This window comes from Solanum verrucosum, unplaced genomic scaffold (genome assembly GCF_900185275.1).
Source record: "Solanum verrucosum unplaced genomic scaffold, falcon-dt-bn FXZP01000099.1, whole genome shotgun sequence".
Lineage (NCBI taxonomy): Eukaryota > Viridiplantae > Streptophyta > Magnoliopsida > Solanales > Solanaceae > Solanum > Solanum verrucosum.
Genome location: NW_026020338.1, coordinates 440,361 through 461,748, shown reverse-complemented (window position 1 = coordinate 461,748; position 21,388 = coordinate 440,361). Strand labels below are relative to the sequence as shown.

The following is a 21,388-nucleotide window of genomic DNA, read 5'->3' as shown; positions in this document are numbered from 1 at the left end:
TATTTATAATTGGTGATATTTTTATCGTATCAACAAAATAGGAATAAAGTTATGTATATATCATCTTCTTAAATTCGACTTACGAGATTACGTACGGTAATATTGTTGTCGGCAAGCCAATGGATATTATATATATGGTCTAAATGATGAACTTAGCAAATAGTTTCAAATAATTGGATTATTAAAATGCAATTAAATTTTGTATTATTAGGTAGACCCTTCTAATTACGCATCAAATTATTTATTTTAAATGATTGAGATGGAAATGTAAGTGTAGTGTTCTTTAGAATAATATAAAAGTGGAATTTAATTTGGTTACGGCACGTAATTTTATCTTAATTTGGAAGAATAATTAAGGTCTTTATCAATTGCAATTAAGTAAAATAAAAACAATAGTAATCAACAAAGATTATAATTTTGTTTTTAAGTAGAATAAAGATAATTAGTCACCAAAATTGTAATCAAACAAGGGACAATAATTTAGCCGTCGGCTGTTTGATTAGTCTAATTAGAAAATAACAAATATAAAATGTATTATTATTAATAAAATCAAATCAACAGCACTAATTAAGCACCAACGAATACTAATCAAGATTCGCGTTGCATAAAGCCCAATTAAAGAGAAAAGTACTAATAAAGACCGATTCAAAATTTCAACTTTAAGTTCGAGTTTGGAATTCAGATGAAAGCTTAATAAAGACCGATTCAAAATTTCAAACTTTAAGTTCGAGTTTGGAATTCAGATGAAAGCTTTTGAGGTAATGATATCGAATTCAAATGAACCCGTAACTCACTCGTTGCTCATAGTCTCTAATAAAATTCATTCTCAGAACTCGAACCCGAGTACTACTAGAAGAGATTGTGGACTCATGTACATGTTACACCTTATTACAAGTAGCAAAAAGGCAAGGTTCTAACAATATAATGCAGGGTAAACAAGAAGATATTCTTTAGAAAATAATTACTCACTCTGTTTGAAATGGCACATTTTTATTAAAACATAAAAAATACAGTAAAACCGAAGAAATGGAGATTCATATAACCGACCCCAACTTTTTTTCAGACCGAGGCTACGCCATCTACCCTTTTTCTTTGTCCTATTTTTTGTTTTACTTCCTTCCTACTACAACTATTACAAAATGGCATCAATGTCTTTATAGAGCTGAAGCATTTATCTCTGTACTTCTTGATTGCTATGGACTTGCGCCATCGAGTAGCTAACTTCTACGCCCTCCTTTCTTCGAGAGTTCAACTTCAACGCGTTTAATTTCATCTTTCAACTCTTGTAAAGCAGCATTGCTGGATCGATCTTTGCTCGTTGTTCTGTTATCACTTAACAGATCAACTAGATGTTTCAAGCACAAGAGGTACTCAGCTTTTACTCCAGGAGCATCAGACAATGACTTCTCATTTACAAACTGCACAAACAACAAATAATAACTAAAACTATAAGAAAGAATATACATCATATACATAGGGAAATGTTTGAGTTGCAGCAGACAAGTGTGTTATACAGAAGTTAAAAAAAGAAGAAGCCTAACAGCGCGCTTTTTGCTTCGCCTACTGAAGCACTCGCTTTTTTAGCAGCGACTCGCTTCAGAGCATAAAAGCGCAGTACTTGCGCCTCGCCTCGCGCTTTTGTTGCTTTTCACAACACTGGTTTCCCACTCAGTGTCTAGTACTCGCTTTGTGGCCCAACAAGTCTAGATTAACGCCAGGAAATCCTACTTTAGGGGGGTAATGCGCTCCCTTTTCCTATCATAACATGACGTAATTGAGAAGCATAACATTCATCGTTCAAAGAAAATTATGAATCCATCCAAGGAAAATATATCCAGAGATAGATAGAAACAGAAGTTACTCAACGAATCCTTGGGACTTCCTATTTGGTGTATTCTATTCTCTCATGAGGTGTGGACTTGCAAGAACCAAGAATAAAAGGTAATAACCAATCAAGCCACAAGATCATGAAAACAAAGTCAAATACGATCATTCAACTAAGTGCAAACCTGGCAAAAACACGTAATTCTAAATACCAATTGCAAACATACTGACCAATATAAAACATACCTCCTTGTATGCAGAAATGCATCCACGAAGAGCACTCTCAGCTTCAGAGTTATAAGGGTCCTGTTTCAGTAGAAGGTGCAGTCAAAAATCAGTTTCATCATGTTTGAACGTTGAAATATCCAAGAGAAACAGATAGGATTGTTAATGAAAGAGAACACGATATAATCTAACCTTTGAATCTTCAAGCTCCAGCCTTTTCATCTCCAACAGTGAAAGAGCATCAAGTGATTGCAACTGCAGGAAAATCCACAATAAAGCTAATATAAATAGTATAGTTTAAGAAAAATATTTTTTTTTAAGAAGTCGATAGTGATCAGTCAGTTAAGCTACAGTGCAAAGGCAGAAAAGATGAACACATTCTCCCATATATGCCTGGACATTAACTTAGGCAGCCTGGTAGTAGAAAATGTAAGAAATTAGAAGAATTTTGAGAGGATTGGAAGATATAATTTGCTAAAACCTGCTTAATGCAAGACAAGGAACAAAGAAGACGTTGGTGTCTTTGGCCGCTAGTTTAAACTATAGCTGTCTGTTATTGTATCCAAATAAAGGAGTACCATATATTTATACATGCCTCTACTTCACAGAAAGAAAACCAATAAAGGATCTAATAGTTTTAACATCTTAAATAAATATTGGTTGGATTGCTCAAATAACAGAAGTTAGCAGAGGATAACATCTAACTGGCTGTTTCCCTTCATAAACAATCAATAATGGGACTGACCAGGATAATCAGTGCTGATTGCCTGCTCCTTACTGTTGTCACAGATTCTCCATAAGACTGTTTATTTCCTTTCTCTCTCACGGAACGCACCAGGTTTCCCCGAGCCACACTACAATCAACAATTATGAAAAAAATTGACTAAGGAAAGTTGTCATGATGTCACCAACATTGATAATGCACAAGCTTGGGGACCAGCTTACAAAGGGAAGTTTATAGCGACTCCGAGATAGGGCAAGGTATAACTTATGAAATAGCATAAATATCACACTCATCAGACAGAGATATGTTATCCTGAGTAAAAGGAAAGATTCCTCGGGAAAGAAATCTCAATTCTTTGTTCAATTGTAAACTACATAGAGCAAAGCATTTCCTTTGACATAGAAAAATATGTTAAACTTCTAGCTACCAATTACACATTAAATAACAAGATTGGTAACGTATAGTTTGAGTAATTTCTACTAAGTTCAGATGAGTCAAAAGTACCATAATTTGATTAACCTGCACAGGCTAAACAATGCCAGAAGAAAGTGAGAAATAATATAAGAGTTCATCCACTACTAATACATGGAACTCTTTTCAGACTTTAGGTTCAAACAGAAACCTGCAATTCTGAGAATGGACAAATTCCAAAACCTCACATTGTAATTGTGCAAACAGATGAATCATGATACATGGAGAAGGAGCAGAAAGTGTATTGGAAGAAGATGTAGAGCATATACTTTCACATAGCATGGAAGCATGCCATCTATGATTGTCGGTGTCAATTTGATGAGCATACAGTGGCCAACTCCAGCCAATGCTAAAGATGTGACATTCAGCTACGCTTCTAAAGGGAATAAAGAAGTTGAGGTGCACGGGATATAGCCCTCTTGACACTTACGTGTGTAGTCCAGAGAGAAAACGATAAGATAAGTCTTTGAAAGAGTGGAATATTCTTTTTCTAATAGGAAATAGTCTTTAGTGCCCTGTAAGTTTTTAGATAATTGTGTCTCTTTCCAGAGAACCATATTCTAGGGTAGATTCTCTACTTCTTATATATACTTGTATACCTACATATCTGCAATTATTGTCTTATCAAAAATATATAGTGGTCATGCAACTTTACCTGAGTAAGGTAGCTCACATTTTCGGTTCCGAATCAAGATAAGAAGGATTGCAAGTATATTGACAGTCAATGTAAAGCTAGTCAATTTTGCTTGGGATTTGAGAGTGGTGTGATTGTATGATGCGCACAATGGAACAGGTATTCCTCCACTTTTAATTAAGTTAAGCACAAAATATGATGAATCTCAAAGAGAGAAATCGCAAGGGATACTAACAAATCAAGAGATATTTCAAACTGAACTTTGACAAAAACAAATATACCTTTAACTATAAAGAAATGATATTAGCAGACAAATGTAAGATGAAAACCTAAGCTAAGACTAATAAATACCTTATTGACTTGCTTAAAAGATCTTTTGCCATATCAAGCTCAGCCACATTACTCTTGTTGAGCTTACTGGAGTCGAACATTTTAACTCTTGCAAGATGTAGCAAATTTGCAGCTATCTATGAAGAAGGAAATAAGGGAAATTACATAGAATTCATAGTAGTAAAATCAACATATAATATAATCATCTTGAATTGCTAGTATGATGTTGAGGATTTAGAGGGGAAACCTGAATGTGGTTTTCAGGGAGTAAAGCTCTTCGGGCATCAAGACACCTGCTCCAAAAATTATATCATGTCAGTCTTGATCAGAATCTTAAAAGCATCCATCTTACTCACTAATTAATTGGGGTAGAGGATTCACCGCTTTAAAAGCTCTTGAGCTTCTTTCAAGTTTCCTAGCGACTGAAGGGTCAAGGCCAGGCGTTCAGCTGCAATTACAGTCTCTAAAGAATTCCAACCCTGTAAGATATGAGTAACAACATATGAGAAAAATGAGTATGGATATAGAGTGACAAGATCTAGGAACACAATGAAGATCTCAGAACTCCAGAAACGGATAATACGAACTAGAGGTATAACTTCAGATAAGCATTTCTAAAACAGATTGGAACAATGAAAGATTCCAGAAAAAGAGAAAAAAAGGGGGGGAGGGGTTAGTATACCTTTGCTAATTCCATAATATGCAGGATCTTCCTCAGAACACTCTCAGCCTCTTCGATCCGGTCAGTTATGATGTATATCTATACGGGAGAGTAGATTGTAAGCCAACTTTACCAAGCAATTCAGCCTTTTCTGACCGACAAAAGCAAGCAGATCTGTTACAATTACACACACATTTTGAATTGAGCAGTAGCTCAATACTTTCAGAATATTAAGGCTGGTACAAGATGAGTAAAGGACAAAAAAAGAGAGATCGACAACCTCCTTAAAAGAAAAAGAGATAAAATAGGAACCCCAATTATAGAAAAAACAGTCATTTGCAATGCCTTTACCCAATGTAGAGGATGACAACTTTCATTTCAAGAAACTTCCTTAGTGTACAAGACACATGCTTTCTCCTTTGATCCACTAAGATGCAAATTGTCGAATTACTAACAAAATACATGAAGAATAGTCATGATTCAGATGGCATTCCTTATATGATCAAACACTTAATCATATTGCGGAGCTAGTTAAGACCAGAACTACTACTTAAATATTTTTTTTGAAATTGGTAACTTTTTATATTCCTCAGCATTAAGGGCTATGCTGGCCACCTCCAAAAAAAAAACTGTTACAACAAAAGGAAAAGACTAAAAAGAAATACTTACAGAGATCCTATGAAGTCCACTAATTGGATCTCCTCTTCTATATCCTGTTCTTTACACCAAAAACCTAAAGTAGTAATTACTTTCCATTTGATCTTCTGTATTGTACACTCCTTTCCTTCAAAAATTCTCTGATTCCTTTCTTTCCATATAATCCACCATATACATGCTGGAACTGTTCTCCACCATCTTTTCTGACTTTTGCTGCCTCCCCTTTTGATCCAGCAGCTAAGAAGGTCAGAGGTGTGTTCAGGCATAGTCCAATATTCATTGGCTATGCTTGTAAACAGAGCCCACACCTGAGCAGTTACCTTACAGTGCATGAATAAGTGTTTGTTAGTCTCCAGAGCTTCTTTACAAAGGAGGCATCTGGATACTATGTTGATGCCCCTCTTCTGCATTGCCTCATGAGTCAAACATTTTTTCCTAGCAACCAACCAAGTGAAACACTTCACCTTGGCAGGAGCCACACTTTTCCATATTGTGTTCCAAGGTCCAATGGATCTTCCTGCACATCTTTTAAGTCCCCAGTTGTATAATCTATTCACTGAAAATACCCCATCTTTGTGATGTCCCCATGCTAATCTGTCTGGCTCTAGAGTAGTACCTGGGAATCCACCAATCAAGCCCAAACACTCCACCATTCCATCAATCTCCCAGTCATTTAGCAGTCTTCTAAATATTATATTCCAACCTTGTGGTGACCACATCTCCTCTATCTTGCTGTTGGTATTTGTGCATATTGAGAAAAGAATAGGGAACAAGTCCCTCAAAATCCCATTTCCACACCAATCATCTAGCCAGAACTTTGTTTTGTCTCCTCTACCCACCACAATTTTTGAGTTGTTGTTTAGACTCTCCCAAAGGTTTCTGATGGTCCTCCACACCCCAACTCCATAAGTTTCATTAACTACTACTTAAATATTGAAACTATAAGGCTAGCAAATCAGTTATCTATGCAAAAAGTTGGAATATATCTTGGCTAAGTTTCAATAGAGTTACTTGCATTATTAAGAAACAGAAAGAAAATATCTAGCTTAAGTTACCAGGTCATCTTGCTCTTTCTACGCTTGAATAAAGTTTTTTCAGAATAATTACAAGCATAGCTGTTAGGAGGACATATTCAGATAGCAACATTTAATCAATCTTCTGTAGTATCCTTTACTTGTCCACCACAAAAGTTTAAGTCGCAATCGTACAGAATTGACAAAAGAAAGTGTTCTGTCCCTTCGTATGGGACTAATTTAAGCTAGATCAACTGTACCCAGCGAGAGTAACCTCAATGGTTTTCACTGTATGCACAAGCAACATTTGCATAACCTTGGTACAAAAGCAAAAACAAATATGGAAGCACAACCTGAGCTAGCTGTAGCATCCTCTTGGTACATATCATTGATTCACCTTGACCTCCATCCTACAATGGTAAACAAATTTGTAAGAACAGATACACAGATCATGTTATTACAGAAAACCCACAATCAGCATGTGTAACAAATTTGGGAACCTCCAAAATCCGAATAGAATCGCGAATCAGAGCCTCTGAATCCTTGTATTTCCCCTGAAGAGACAGCACCTGGAAGTGGAGTGGGATTCTCTTGTCAGTCAAAATAATGACAGACTACACAAGAAAAGACTGCCCATCAGCAGAAGTGGTCTCAAATTTTGGGAGAGCCACTATAAATTATATGCATTATCATATCAAAATTTACTTCTGTCTACGTTTTCAAATTAGCCAGCGTATAAATGTAGATGCTAACTATTGAATAACTAGGGTGACCAAAAAGGAAAAGCTATCAAAAAAGGATTAAGTGAAAGAGAGGAAGCATAAATCATATACACAGGAAAAGAACCAAACATTGATTGTACTATGCACAAGCCAAAAGCTTTAGGTGCAATTTTATATTTTAACTAGAATAAGAAATTAAAGATAAAACAAGACTATAACAAATGAAATGCATATGGTTTATTCCACAATGGATGGAGTAATGCCTTTAGCCAAATGGTGTGTCCCTCTGGATAATTGTTTTTTAGCTACAGGGTAGCTCTATATCTGGTATTTGACTTGTTTACTTGGAGTTGAAGGGTTATCCTGTTCTCCATCACTTTGGGTGGAACTCCATTTTAGACTGGTTATAAGCTGTTTGTAACCAATATATAAGCGTTGGTCTGTTGTGCTCCAAACTTAGGGTGTATCAGGAAGTATACTTTTATGCAGACCATCAGAACTATATGAAGATGAAGTGGAGTGGAAACTGTGGCCTTACTGTTCCCAGATGATACATGGTATCAGCATAGTCTGGATGAGCCTCCCCTAAGACACGCCTCTTTATCTACAAGGTCAAATGGTGAAAGATCAATATTTAGAAATTTTAATAGCAACAACTGAAGTAAATACATTGATAGTCCTGGTAATAACAACATACCTTTAATGCACGCTGCCATGTTAATAATATGGATGAAAAAGAAAAGAAAACAGTATCAGTAAAAATTTTGAAAAAGGTAAGCCAATTGTTAAATAAAGCTATACTTAAGATTAAAAACGACTATCATTCCTCAGCATATCAAGTGACAGACTGGTGAAGGCAAAATTTTATCACTCCAACCATCCAAAAAAATATATCTTGTTCTATCCCAAGTCATATCCACTGAATTGAAAAGGAAGGTTCAATCATATGCTTTGCAGAAAGTTGCATAACCCCTACTCTTGCACTTCTCAATAAACCTTTCTCTTATGTTGATTATGAAAAACCCAAAAAGTGATTAATTGGCCCCAACATGTTCCCTTCATATTGCAGTCCAAATTTTCAAATTTTAACTAGATATGTGCATCACGTCAAACAAAACATGCAATATGCAATACAGGTATGCCAACTTAAGTATAGTTTGATAAGGTTTATTAATTTAAACTATTTTCAACTTCAATGAAACTAGCACTCCATGCTTAACTCAGCATTAGAAGCATTTAACTTGAGAGTAGAACTGTTTCCAATGCTAATACATAAGTTTAAAGTCACAGAATATAAGCTCTTGAAAAGCAACATCAGGCACACGGGATATCATGGCAAGAAGGTGGTATAGCAAAGAAATCCATATACACCAATGTGACTCCAAAAAAGAAAATGTAAAATGACAGCATACTTGGATCCAATTCAAGTCCTTCAATGAATAATACAAACATATGTTTGAGATGGAAACACTAATATATTATGCCAGCCGAGCACATAACATCCAGACCTTCTAAGCAAACCTATCCAGTGGCTATGTATAATAAACCACAAGGAGATATACATCAGCTTAATAAACAATACAACAATGTCATGAAATTTTCTGTAATGTCATAAAATTTTATGAATGAGAATGGAAAAAGAAAATTAAGAGTCTGAAAATGTTTGCCCACTTACCTCATAGACACCACGAGCTTGTTCCAGTTTTCTTTGCATAAGATAGAATTGTCCTAGATTGTGAAGGGCTGCCGCAACTCTACGACACAAAAGCAAGCATATAAAGGAAAGTGATAATCAACTTTCAAGCAACTAATCGAAGATGCAGATAGATGGACTGATGCAGTAATTGTCACTCTATAATAAGATTGTAGCCTTGGAGATTAACTATGATATATTTTTTGATGACAAGGAGATTAACTATGATATAACTTCAAACACAATGAGAAGAGATGCCTTAGACCTAAAACCACATAGAGAAACTCTGTTTTCAAAGACCTAAAAACATTCGGAATCAATTTGGACTTAACTAAGAAGACAACACAATGAAGGTATGGGATCCATATAGACGATATCAACTAATTGGGATTTTAGTTAAACAAGTGTCTATGCAAGATAAGTGGAAATATCACGAACTCCTTATTTGTCTAAAAAGACAAAAAAAATAGTATTGGATCGAAATGGACTTTAATGAGCATAATTGACACAGAAAATTCATATAACTGACCCAACAACCTCCGGATTGAGGCTTAGTTCATTGTTTGAACATAAAAGAACTGAAGACTAGCGTGCAGCAATTCTTTCTCATAGAAAACCATGGAAGTTATCAGATCTGCTAATAGATGACCTGTTTGCAAACATTGACGATTCACCATGTTTCTTCTATTTTCAATGACTCAAGCTTAAGTGTCAAGCTTCGACACAGGTGACCTCACTTTGGGAAGTATAAGAGTAGCAAAGTTCATATATAAACTGCTATACTACTCAAAATTTGACCCCATAAAAGGGAAAGGTATTAATTAAGGACCAACTAAAAAGCATGTAATCAAATAGCACACATATGAATGCCCCACAATCAGGTGTCACTATAATACTAATATATAGTAAACATAGATCTGCTTTATTAAAAGTCATTTCAATACATACCGTACATCTTCTTGTCCAAATGATTCCTCGAGTATTATGATTGCTTCCAAGTACATAGGTTCTGCTTTATCAAACGCCTTTTTCACTCTATATAGCTCTGCCTGTCACAAAAAACATAGCCAATAACCTTCCAAAAATAGACTAATCAGTCAAGCAAAAAATGAGTTTCATGCAAAACTGTTACTTAAAATTACGTTTGCTCTGCCCCCAAGGCCTAGCTCAAGTGGCAAAAGGTGGAGGATTGGTGGCATAGGTCGCAGATTCAAGCCCCACACCATGCAAAGCGAAGCCCGGTATTTAAGTGCCCGGTATTTAAGTGGAGAAGGGTAGAGGGGCGGGCCCATTATCCATCGAGTTTAGAAGGCTGTGATTGATCCAAAGGGCGGGTCACAGACGGATTTCTCGGTTATCAAAAAAAAAAAAAAATTACGTTTACTCACTTCATCCTGTTTCATGTGGCATATTTGTATAAGACATTCAAAGTAAAGGACATTTTGTACACATGTGACTACTACATTGGTATTGGATTCATCTTAAGATTCAACCTTCTCCATGCAATACAATCTTAAAATTGGAGTCTTAATAAGAAATGAGAATCAGCACGTCTCCAAGAACCAAGTACTGTGAAGTGCGTGCATTATTCATTGACTTCCTTGGCATGTACAAATTTAAACAATCACCTGCCAAATAACTAACGTACAAAATGCACCTTGAAGACTATCACTTCACAAATTACCACTACTTGGTGATTTAAAAATACATGGCAGCCATAGCATTAGAATTAATTTTGAAAAATAACGTTAAAGGCATAAGATTATTTATTTTTTTATAAGGTAAAATTGTTTTATTAATAGCCTGAAGAAGATTATATTGAGAGCCTGAAGGGCAAAAGGCATCTAACAGTGGACCTACCAGATTGTTGTATGCAGATGCAACATGTGGATCCCTATCTCCGAAACCTTCTTTAGCTTCTTGCAATGCAGACAGGAACAGTTTTTCAGCTTCCTCAAGTTTTCCCTGGTTGAATAGAAATACTACTGCAAGTTCAGACAGTATGAAAACCAAATTGAATTGTAAAGATAAATACCAAAGTATCAGTGGTAACATAGGAGGCTTGCATGCCTGTAAAAACAAATCCCTTCCACTGTCTGTAAAAACTCTCCATTTGGATGTGTGTATATTAGATACTACAGACCCATCCTCAATTTTGCGCAAGCCACTGATTTCAACATCAACTCCATCACTTCCAGTAGTTGCCGGAGTAGAAACCTCTTCTGCCAAGGCAGGACTAACATTTACTCCAAGGATTAGGGCTGCAACAGGAAAATACGGTTAATGTTTTATCAAAATAGTTCTGATGGCAATTCACATTGTACATGGCTTCAATAACAAAATCTCCAGAAAATACTACAATTTGAAAGAGATATTCCATGAAAGCACTGAAAAATCATCATGCAAATGTATGGTGTGCCAACAGAGAACGTTCTTTCTGTTAAATAAGAACTGCATTCACATAGATCGGAACTATGTAGGAAAAATGAGAAGCATAGAGTGGAGATAAAACCAGATACAACGTCATGATGTCAGAACATATATGGCTCTATCTTAAGAAAATTATCATTTTCTCTTCAAATGATGACATCTAGAGAAAGATGCTTCCTTATACAACAGAATATTTTTTCTCCTGGAGTCAAAAAAATTACAAATAAAAAACGAATCTCTCTGATATGTTGAAACATACGCTTTATTGTGTTTAATTGAAGAAACATTCAAAGATAGATAGGACCGCACCACAACATTGCCTCTGCTACATTGTTTGATCATATAAGATTACAGGTGGAGGCCTTTCTTCCTAAAAGGATTCTGTATTGGATATCTGGACATTTGTTGTTTAGAAAATATTAATATGCTACTAGATATATATAAGCATACGACATCAACAAACAAATGGATTACCCCATAAGATTAGTGAATACCAGCTGGTCCAAACAGAAAAATCCATCGAAATGAGTCTGAAAAATACCCTCCAGAACCAAGCTCACTGGAAAATCTACATTGTCCTGCCAAAAAATGAAAATGTCGGCTGATGAACAAACAGATGGAAATACAAAATAGCACTTAGCATCATCGTCTACTAAACCTCAAAAGGCTGCATAATTATCCTAGATGCAAATCTTGAACATTGAACACAAGTTAATATGAACAAAAAATCGACTCTTTATTCTGATGAATAGAAAGTGGGTTCTTCATTAACAAAATGCTGGAAATACAAAATAGCACACAGTATTGAGTACTATTGCTCATTGCAAAGAGCTCACAATACATAAAATTCAAAACTTACCAGCATCACTGTATACAGTAGCTCAAAAAGCTGCATAATAAGCCCAGATACAAATCTTGATCATTAAACACAATTTAACATGAAATAAATCTACTTTATTCTCATTAACAGAAAATGGGTTCTGTATAAAGAACTCAGAATATATAGAAGTTCAAAAAAAATTACCAGCATCACTATATACAGTAGCTCAAAAAAACTGCATAATTAGCATAAAAATCAATTCTTTATCCTTATAGTTCATCGCAAATAGCTCACAATACATAAAATTCAAAATTTACCAGCATCACTGAATACTGTAGCTCAAAAAGCTGCATAATTATCCCAAATACAAATCTTGATCATTAAACACAATTGAACATATACAAAATCTACTTTATTCTCATTAACAGAAAATGGGTTCTTCATAAAGAACTCTGAATACATAAAATTCAAAATTTACCAGCATCACTGCATACAGTACCTCAAAAAAAAACTGCATAATTGGCATAAAAATCGATTCTATATCCTAATAGCTCATTGCAAAGAACTCACAATACATAAAAATTCAAAAAAATTACCAGCATTGGGTAGCAAAACTGGGGAACTTCTGTGAAGTGGAGTAGCAGCAAGAAATTGAGGGGAAATCCGAAATCTTTTAATTAAATTAGCAGAAGCTTGTCTGAGAAACATCATTTGAGTAATCGAACAGTTGAATTTTAGAAGGAATTAGAGAAAGATGAATGATCTATTTTCTTGGGTTTAATAATATTTTCTAAATTCAATTAGTAAAGTAAACCCTAAACCAGGGTTGGCAATTGGGCGGATCGGACCAAATTTAGACAGGTTGGATCAAATTTGAGCAGGTTAGTCAAACAATAAACGGGATAAAATCCAATCCAATCTAAATTTGTTTGGATCATATCGGGGTCAAAACTAGTCGAATAATGTGTTATTGTTTTTTTTTTTTTTTAATATCTTACTACCTAATAAAATTATTTTTTTCTTTATTATGGCGATATATAGCATATCAATTTTTTATTAAAAATTTTTACAAGATTTCTCTAGAGTCCGTTTGAGTTACGTATCAAACTAATTTCCATAGGTTGAAATGGGTTGAGCTAATAAATAAATAGGCCAAATATAAACCGATTAGACAAATTAAGCAGATTGGGTTTGATTTTGCCATCAGTACCCCTATGAAGCAGGTGGGGCGTAGGCAAGTGCATTGATAGACAGACAACAAGTGATAATAGATAACTAATTCTGAAATTAATTTTAACAAGCCCGCTTCCTTGTGTTTTGGGGAGTGGAATATATATCAAATAAGACTATTCATATGTTGATCGTTAACCTATCGCAACCTCTCTCCTTTATTTTTTTATCGAATAAACAAAATCGCAAAATCGCGCTCTCGATGAAATAAAGGTAAAATAGTAATGTAGTGCAATGAGCAATAGAATCAAACCCTTTCATTATCTTTGTTATTAATAAGAATAACATTGTTTTGTAACACAGCATTGCCAAATCATAGACAATGTATAAGGCCTTGCTGTATGAAAATACAATTCAACTGGCAAATAAACAGAAAAATAACAAGAGACAATCTACCCCTATAGCTAAAAATTAACACAGGTGAAGTCGAAAGGGTCGTTCCACAATTCAATCTTTTCTCCTATCCCAAATTGTGCAAACCAGAAACAAGCAATCCCCCGAGCCATCCATAGTAAAATGTCTTCAAGGTTAACCGATGATGGTGGTTTCTGCGATCATGGAGGTAACGACGTATGGGTCCATATTTGAGGCTGGCCTTCTGTCCTCAAAGTATCCCTTGCCTGCCTTCTCTGTGTCTCTTCCAACACGGACAGATGCACCACGGTTTGCAACCCCCTGAACACGTCAAATGAAGTTGTGTAATGTGAGACAGGGTAAGACGTTTGGATGCATCTTGAAACGGAGTTTAAGAAAGAAAGAAAGAACTACTAGGCGTTGTTCTTTCGTGACTAGCTTTAAAGTTACTCTATTGTCAAATGAAAAGTGATGAGAAAGGGAAAATGTTTATATACCCATTTGAAGGTGTTGATGTTGGCTGTTTCGTGCTTTCCAGTGAGACGACGCTCATTGCCTTCACCATATGCAGCAATGTGTTCTTTGTGCTTCAGGCCAAGCTTCTCAATAGCCTTCAAGATTATTTCATAGCCTCCGTCTTCCCTCATCGACTTGGTGCTGGAAAAAATTACCAAAGTTTTAGTCGTTAAGGACTGGTGAATTTAAAGATAAAAGTCGAAAGTATGAAGTGTTATTCCTCTACCTGTAATTTGTGTGAGCACCTGCGCCGTTCCAGTCGCCCTGACAAGAAAAGAAATATTCATTGTTAATACACCACATTATGCTAAATGATATATCAGTTTTCCTAGAAAGGAAGACCAGTATGTATCCTACGTGTTTTGATAATCAAATCAAATAAACGCCTGAATTACATAGTAGAAAGCTCACCGGAATAGGCTTGGGGTCGAATGACACGACCACCCCAGCAATCTCTGCAATCCTCTGTTAAACCACCAAGTTAATAAGTAAATTGCATTCAAGCTCTCGACAAGATAGCAAGAGAATTGAATTGAAATGGACCAAAATAGTCGATAAAAGTGTCGACTGTTAAGCTGCAATACCTCTAGAATGTAACGAGCTACCCACACTTCATCACCGGCTGAGATGCCAACAGAAGGTCCGACTTGGAATTCCCACTACATAAGATTTAAAAAAACATATCAAATGTTTGTGAAATAATTCAATTCTAGCCAGATGAAAAAGCAAGAACGCCTATATACCTGTCCCGGCATGACTTCACCATTGATTCCGCTGATGTTAATCCCAGCATAGAGACATGCCTTGTAATGGGCGTCCACAATGTCACGTCCAAAGGCCTTGTCAGCTCCGGTTCCACAGTAGTATGGTCCCTAGACACAAAAATAAATACAATCAAATAGACAGTTAAATAATTCCTGATTAATATGGTCCCTGATTGTTGGGTAAATAAAGTATTAGGACCACAGATAGAAACCAATGCATGAGGCATTAAATAGACTTCTTTGGTACACCAACAATCACCTTCCTAAAGAAAAACAGGAAGGAGGCAATTCCAAGAAAAAATTAACAGTTAAGGAGATTATATTGGGACATTTTTCACCTTTCCGATTCTTATGTAACGCCAGCAATGTGAAAAAATAATTTATGTCTTAAGGTACAGATGAGCCAAAGGAAAGAACTAATGCCTAAAAGACACAGAAACAAAAGAAAAATGCAACAAAATGTATAGCAGGTATTAATAATATACCTGGGGTCCTGGAAAACCACCAATGGGCCATCCAAGAGGCCAGTTGACCTCCTTTTGCAGCAAGGTATATTCTTGTTCAATACCATACCTAATTTATACAAACAATTTCTTCAATCAAACTGGAAATTTTCAAATCATTGTATCCGAGAAAAAAAGGTTAAGCTGTACTTAAAAGCTTAATAGAATATGTCAATACCAAGTTTCCTCAGCAGCCACATCAGGGTGGCAGAAGACCTTGGCAGCGGCGTGCCTCTTGTTTGTTGGGATGGGCTCACCAGCAGGAGTATAGGCATCACACATGACCTTCAGTGCAAAAAAAAAAGAATCAAACAAATGATTCACTAGAAGGACTTAACTAATACCATCATGTTAATTCTCCAGTCTATGTTGCTGACACGTGTCTGGATCCTCGAAAAATGCACTACTTTTGGAGGATCCAACACGCAACTGTCAGACTTCAAGAAACATAATCTAAAGTCACTGTTGTATAGAAGTTAAACTCTTTTCAGATACTCAACAAAAGTCAACTAGAAAAACTTGAATGCTGGAATTAATGATAGGTAGGTAACAAATAAATCTTGAAACTGACCAAGATATTGTTGCCTCTCCTGAATGGATCCTTGAAGATTGCTTGTGGGCTATGTCAAATTTCAATTAAATAAATACTAGTCAGAAAAAAGTTCAATTCACAAAAAAATTTAGCAAATTTTCCACATCAAAAGGATAGCTTACTATATGATCACTTCACTGTCTTCTCCAGGAGCTTGACCTGTGCTTGATCCATCATAGTTCCATTTGGGTAGTTCTGCAGGGCTAGTAACTGGACCAGGGAGAGTCTGTAAATCAAAAAATAACACTCATATAAGCAAACTTCAACTTATTTGAAAACTCGGAAAAATATATAAACTTAGAATCAATAAAAAGAGATTATACCCTGGCTTTGCTCCTCATGTCCATGCCTGATCCACCAATCCTGGTAATAAACAGACAAAAATATGTATATATAAACATCAAACGGTACTCTTTTTTTAATCATAAAAATAGTCACAAGTAGCTAAGAACTGAAATAAATTTCCAGATAGGAAAACTGATAAAAATCAGATTTTTCTCCAGAAAGTATCACTTTTCTCAAGAAACTAAAAAAAATACAAGTTTTAGTGAAAAACTAGAAAGTTTTCTTTTTATGTACAAAGTGTCATTTGTTTACTCAAAGCAAATGAAAAAAGGATATCAATTGAAGAGGAAAACTACAAAAGAAACAATAAAACAAAGGGAAAAAAGATAGATCTAATGAAATTGACAGATTAAACCACATAAACACTCTTAACATTTCAACCAAAAATAATTACCACTTTCACTACATCACAACAAAGACATTATACTCAAAATGCAGAAACACAAACACAAGACACCTTTTTTTAAGGAAAGAAACACAAAAGAATCTTTACTAGATTCAAGAATCTTTAGATCCATAAACAGACACCCAAAAAGTTGTTTAGAATATCAAAAAAGGAATCTTGCTCATGTTAGGTGTGAAAACAAAACTACCCCATTAATGAGGTGGCAAAGATCCAAACAAAATACCATTTTGTGTGCAAGAACACTCAACAAGTCATCATACTCAAATTCCAAAACAAACAAAAGCAGTAAAATAAAAATATTAGACACCCATTGAGGAAAAAACACAGAAACCAATCCTTCATAGCTTCAAGAATTATTAGATCCATACAACAAGCACAAAAAAATGATACAATGAAACAGAAAGAACAGATCTTTTTCATGTCTGGTGTAAAAATAGAGCAACCTCAATAAGAATCCCCAAAAAAATACCATTGGGTATACAAAAAACACTCAAGACTATCACTAGATCACAAAAAACATATCATTGAGTGTACTAAAATTCCAAACAAACAAAAACAACGCCCTTTATGGAAAAACCTCAGAAAACAATCTTAAACATCTTCAAGAATCATAATTTACACCAATAAAATACAAAAAACCATAGAAAAAAATCCAATCTTTTTCATTCTAGTGCAAAAACAGAACAACCCCCACACCACCCAAAAAAAAATACCATTGGGTATACAAAAACACTCCTACCTACCAGATCAGAAAAAAACATATCACTTGGTAAACTAAAATCCCAAAACAAACAAAAACACTAAAAAAAAATGTCACCTTTAAGTAAAACCCCAGAAAACAATCTTAAACACCTTCAAGAATCATAACATACACCAAAAAAACACAAAAAATTATTTAAAATCCAATCTTTTTTCATTCCAGTGCAAAAACAGAACAACCCCATTAAAAATCCCCCATCCCCACCCCACCACAAAAACACTCAAGACTACTCACTAGATCACAACAAACACATCACTTGGCGAACTAAAATCCCAAAACAAACAAAAACACTACAAAAAATAGACACCCTTCAAGTAAAAACCCCAGCAAACAACCTTAAACATCTTCAAGAATCATAACATACACCAAAAAAACTTTAAAATCCAATCTTTATCATTCTAGAGTAAAAACAAGAACAACCCCATTAATGGGGTGGCAAAAAACAAAAAAAAAACCTCACCATATGTATTCAGCAATGATCTTCTGAGTATCATCTGAGAGATTGAGGTTGATAAGATCTGAAAGCAAAGACATGATGACAACTTCTTAAAATTAAATTTCTCTGTAAGATGAATTTTCTTTGATGAGGCAAAGACTAATTTTTATACACTTTATATAGGCGATTTTCAGGGTTGGTTGTATCAACTATTACACTTACTACTTAATTATTCCAATTTTTATTTTATTTTTTTGCTATTTTAATTTTTAATAATAATAATAATGGAAAAATATAAATAACTTTAGCATTGAAAAAAAAAAAGGACTAGTTTTGATTGTTCCAAAGAGTAGGTACTGATGAATATGAATATAAGGAAAAAGAGAATCCAATTTGAGGATTCTATTGCTTTTTTACAGGATACTTGAAGTGCCGGTATTTTATTTATTTATTTTTTAAAATAATCAATTTACTGTTTTTTTGACCAAGTTGAAAACATTAAAATTGTTTGGTGAGTTGGTGGAGGTTAAACTAGTCTTTTTATTAATTACTACAAGACAATGGTCATCATTCATCATGTTTTTCTTTGTGTAATAAAGAATTTCGGAGTTTGAAGTACGATCACATAAATTTTATTCAGAGGGAAATAACTAAAATAGAGAAAGAGGAGAGCACAAGAGAAGTATGATTGCACAAGACTTTTTCTTAACACATTATTAACCAAGAGTCTTGACGATCAATCTATTAGAATTATAATAAAAATTTCAAGCTAAATCACATGTGTCAATTGCTTTGATGATTTGGTGAAGTTAAAATTATCTTTTTACCTTGAGATAACAATCAACGTGTTCTTATACGATAAAGAATGACGACGGAGTTTGAAGTATGGTGTCACAAAATTCGTAAATTAAAATCATAGAAAATAGAGGAAGAGATGGGGAGGAAGTAATTAGATTCATAATACAATTAAAGCAAAAAAAAGATTCATAATACAAGTTTAATAAAGGGTCTCATTGGTCAATGTATTAAATTTTTTGTTTGAATTTTAGATTTTAAGATTTTTTAAGAAGTTTTTATAATGAAATTATCACATAAATTTCCTTCAGACAAAAATAACTAAAATAGAGGAAGAGGAGAGCACAGGAGAAGTATGCTTGCACAAGACTTTTTCTTAGCACATTATTAACCAAGAGTCTTGACGATCAATCTATTAGAATTATAATAAAAATTTCACGCTAAATTGCATGTGTCAATTGCTCTAATGATTTGGTGAAGTTAAAATTATCTTTTTACCATGAGATAACAAACAACGTGTTCTTATACGATAAAGAATGACGGAGTTTGAAGTATGGTGTCACAGAATTCGTAAGTTAAAAAGAAATAAATTAAAATCGTAGAAAAATAGAGGAAGAGATGGCGAGGAAGTAACTTAGATTCATAATACAAGTTTTAATACAGGTCTCATTGGTCAATGTATTAAATTTTAAGATTTTTTAAGAACTTTTCATAATGAAATTTCCACATTAAACTTTATATATTTCAATTGTTTGGTGGGTTGGTGAAGGTTGAGATTGTCTTTTTACCATGAAGTAACGGTCAATGTTTTTTTTTGTACTAGTAAAAAATGACAAAATTTGAAGTATAATTATAGAAATTTGTATGTTAAAAGAGAGAAAAATAAAATTGGAAAAAATAGAGGAAGAAAATATAATAGGATTCGTAACTCATATTTAATAGGGATCTCAATAGTCAATGTATTTGATTTTTATTTGAATTTAAGATATTTTATATTATAAAATAGGATTAAAAAGAAAAGTATATATGTTCATATTATTCCAATTTAAAGCTTTTTAAAGAGGAAAAAGATTAAATCAATCAATAAAAAAATATTAATTTGCTTATTAATTAATATGATCAATTTATTTCAGATTTCATAGATACTGAGAATTCACTAATTTGTCATAAATAGTTTTGATGATCACACTGTATTTTGCTATCAAACTCATTAACTTTCTTAATAAATTCATTAGATGCATTTGGGATCATACCTTTATTAGTTTGATACTCCCAACGCTAATTGACCATTTTTCTTTTATACGTTTCTTAAAAAATTCATAAATAAAATAGTTTAAGTGAAAGTCATGCCACGTAGAAATTTGTTTGTAACATGGACGGGGCCAACGTTACGGTTACGAGTTCAATAAAGTCTATAATTAAATTTTATATTTGTGTCTAAAAACTTATTTTATGTTCTTAAATAATATATTTATAATTCATTAAGCAAAAAAAATTTAAAATTCATAAATTAAAAATTATGACTCTGACATTGATTTCTTACTCAAGAAGGTAGAGATAGACCGAAAAAATATTTAGAGAGAGGTGATCTTAAACATGATATGTCACATTTGCAACTTATCGATGACATTACCCTAAATATGTAGATATGTAGGTCGAAATTTATAATAGAACTAAAGTTAATAGGTAGTCTAATGTTGTCTAGTATTATGTATCAGTATTGTTATAAATACTGATATACTATCTCGTTCACACAAACGATTTTGTTATTCTTTACTTGATATAAGAATTTATCGGAAATAAATTTTCTATGTTCACAAGATAAGGTGTATCTTATTCATATCCTACTACTTATCGGATTACACTTAGATATATTTGTTGTGGTTATTATTGTTGCCTCTGATCTCTTACACAATTATTCTTTCACTTCATTTAGGTCGATTTTACCCTTATATATATTATTTAATTTGGTGCAATTATTGATGTATATGTAAAGAAAAAATAAAATAGTTTCATCAAGTTGCACTCATGAATTATGATCACGGGTCACTGGCTATGTTACAAAAGTAGTCTAATAATAATAATAATATAATATACAATATTATTCCTTTATGTAAAACTTTTACTTTTAGAGATATTGTCATGTGCTTCTTGTGGTGGTGTACATTTCTAAACAAAAAGTTTTTTTAAGAAAAGAAAAAGAAGACATTATTTAGGTTTAATAATGCATTTCTATTTTTTTTTTATCACAATTCTTCCACTTTTAATGGTTTATAGTGAACTAGCTAGTAATATATGGAGTGCTATTTTTTTAAAACCCATTATTGGACAAATTACAAGTCAAAAAACTCATTATGGTCCTCAAAGTGAGGAATAGTTAAATGGTCAAACATAATTAAGATATACTTTTGTTACTTTAAAATCTTTTTTTTTTTTTGTCTTTATGATCGAGGTTAAAATTTAATATTTATGAATTCTGAATT

At 33.8% G+C, this 21,388-nt stretch overlaps 2 protein-coding genes across 2 annotated transcripts; both read right to left on the bottom strand.

Moving 5' to 3' along the window:
* Positions 1-1,204: 1,204 nt before the first annotated feature.
* Positions 1,205-13,032, bottom strand: LOC125836907 (uncharacterized). The gene is made up of 18 exons (XM_049516063.1): positions 12,801-13,032; positions 11,879-11,962; positions 11,025-11,215; positions 10,815-10,919; positions 9,903-10,003; positions 8,937-9,015; positions 7,959-7,970; positions 7,800-7,865; positions 7,040-7,108; positions 6,893-6,949; positions 4,891-4,968; positions 4,590-4,687; positions 4,456-4,501; positions 4,230-4,345; positions 2,795-2,903; positions 2,243-2,304; positions 2,071-2,137; positions 1,205-1,418 (listed from the first exon to the last, which is right to left on the bottom strand). The coding sequence occupies exons 1-18, from the start codon at positions 12,913-12,915 to the stop codon at positions 1,218-1,220; spliced, it is 1,656 nt and encodes a 551-aa protein (XP_049372020.1). The 5' UTR covers positions 12,916-13,032; the 3' UTR covers positions 1,205-1,217.
* Positions 13,033-13,669: 637 nt separating this feature from the next.
* Positions 13,670-18,343, bottom strand: LOC125836895 (glutamine synthetase). The gene is made up of 12 exons (XM_049516053.1): positions 18,135-18,343; positions 16,487-16,526; positions 16,286-16,389; positions 16,143-16,191; positions 15,750-15,856; positions 15,554-15,641; positions 15,048-15,176; positions 14,889-14,963; positions 14,716-14,769; positions 14,531-14,568; positions 14,286-14,445; positions 13,670-14,109 (listed from the first exon to the last, which is right to left on the bottom strand). The coding sequence occupies exons 1-12, from the start codon at positions 18,206-18,208 to the stop codon at positions 13,963-13,965; spliced, it is 1,065 nt and encodes a 354-aa protein (XP_049372010.1). The 5' UTR covers positions 18,209-18,343; the 3' UTR covers positions 13,670-13,962.
* Between the last annotated feature and the right edge of the window lie 3,045 nt (positions 18,344-21,388).

Excerpts from the sequence above, each read along its gene's own strand:
- LOC125836907 (XM_049516063.1), bottom strand. The coding sequence starts at position 12,915 with ATGATGTTTCTCAGACAAGCTTCTGCTAATTTAATTAAAAGATTTCGG. Across the intron at positions 9,016-9,902 it reads TTTGGACAAGAAGATGTACG|AGTTGCGGCAGCCCTTCACA; the intron begins GTATGTATTGAA and ends TTTGTGTCGTAG. Across the intron at positions 2,904-4,229 it reads CTTTTAAGCAAGTCAATAAG|TGTGGCTCGGGGAAACCTGG; the intron begins GTATTTATTAGT and ends TGTTGATTGTAG.
- LOC125836895 (XM_049516053.1), bottom strand. The coding sequence starts at position 18,208 with ATGTCTTTGCTTTCAGATCTTATCAACCTCAATCTCTCAGATGATACT. Across the intron at positions 15,857-16,142 it reads GGAGAGGCAACAATATCTTG|GTCATGTGTGATGCCTATAC; the intron begins GTCAGTTTCAAG and ends TTTGCACTGAAG. Across the intron at positions 14,770-14,888 it reads TAGCTCGTTACATTCTAGAG|AGGATTGCAGAGATTGCTGG; the intron begins GTATTGCAGCTT and ends GTGGTTTAACAG.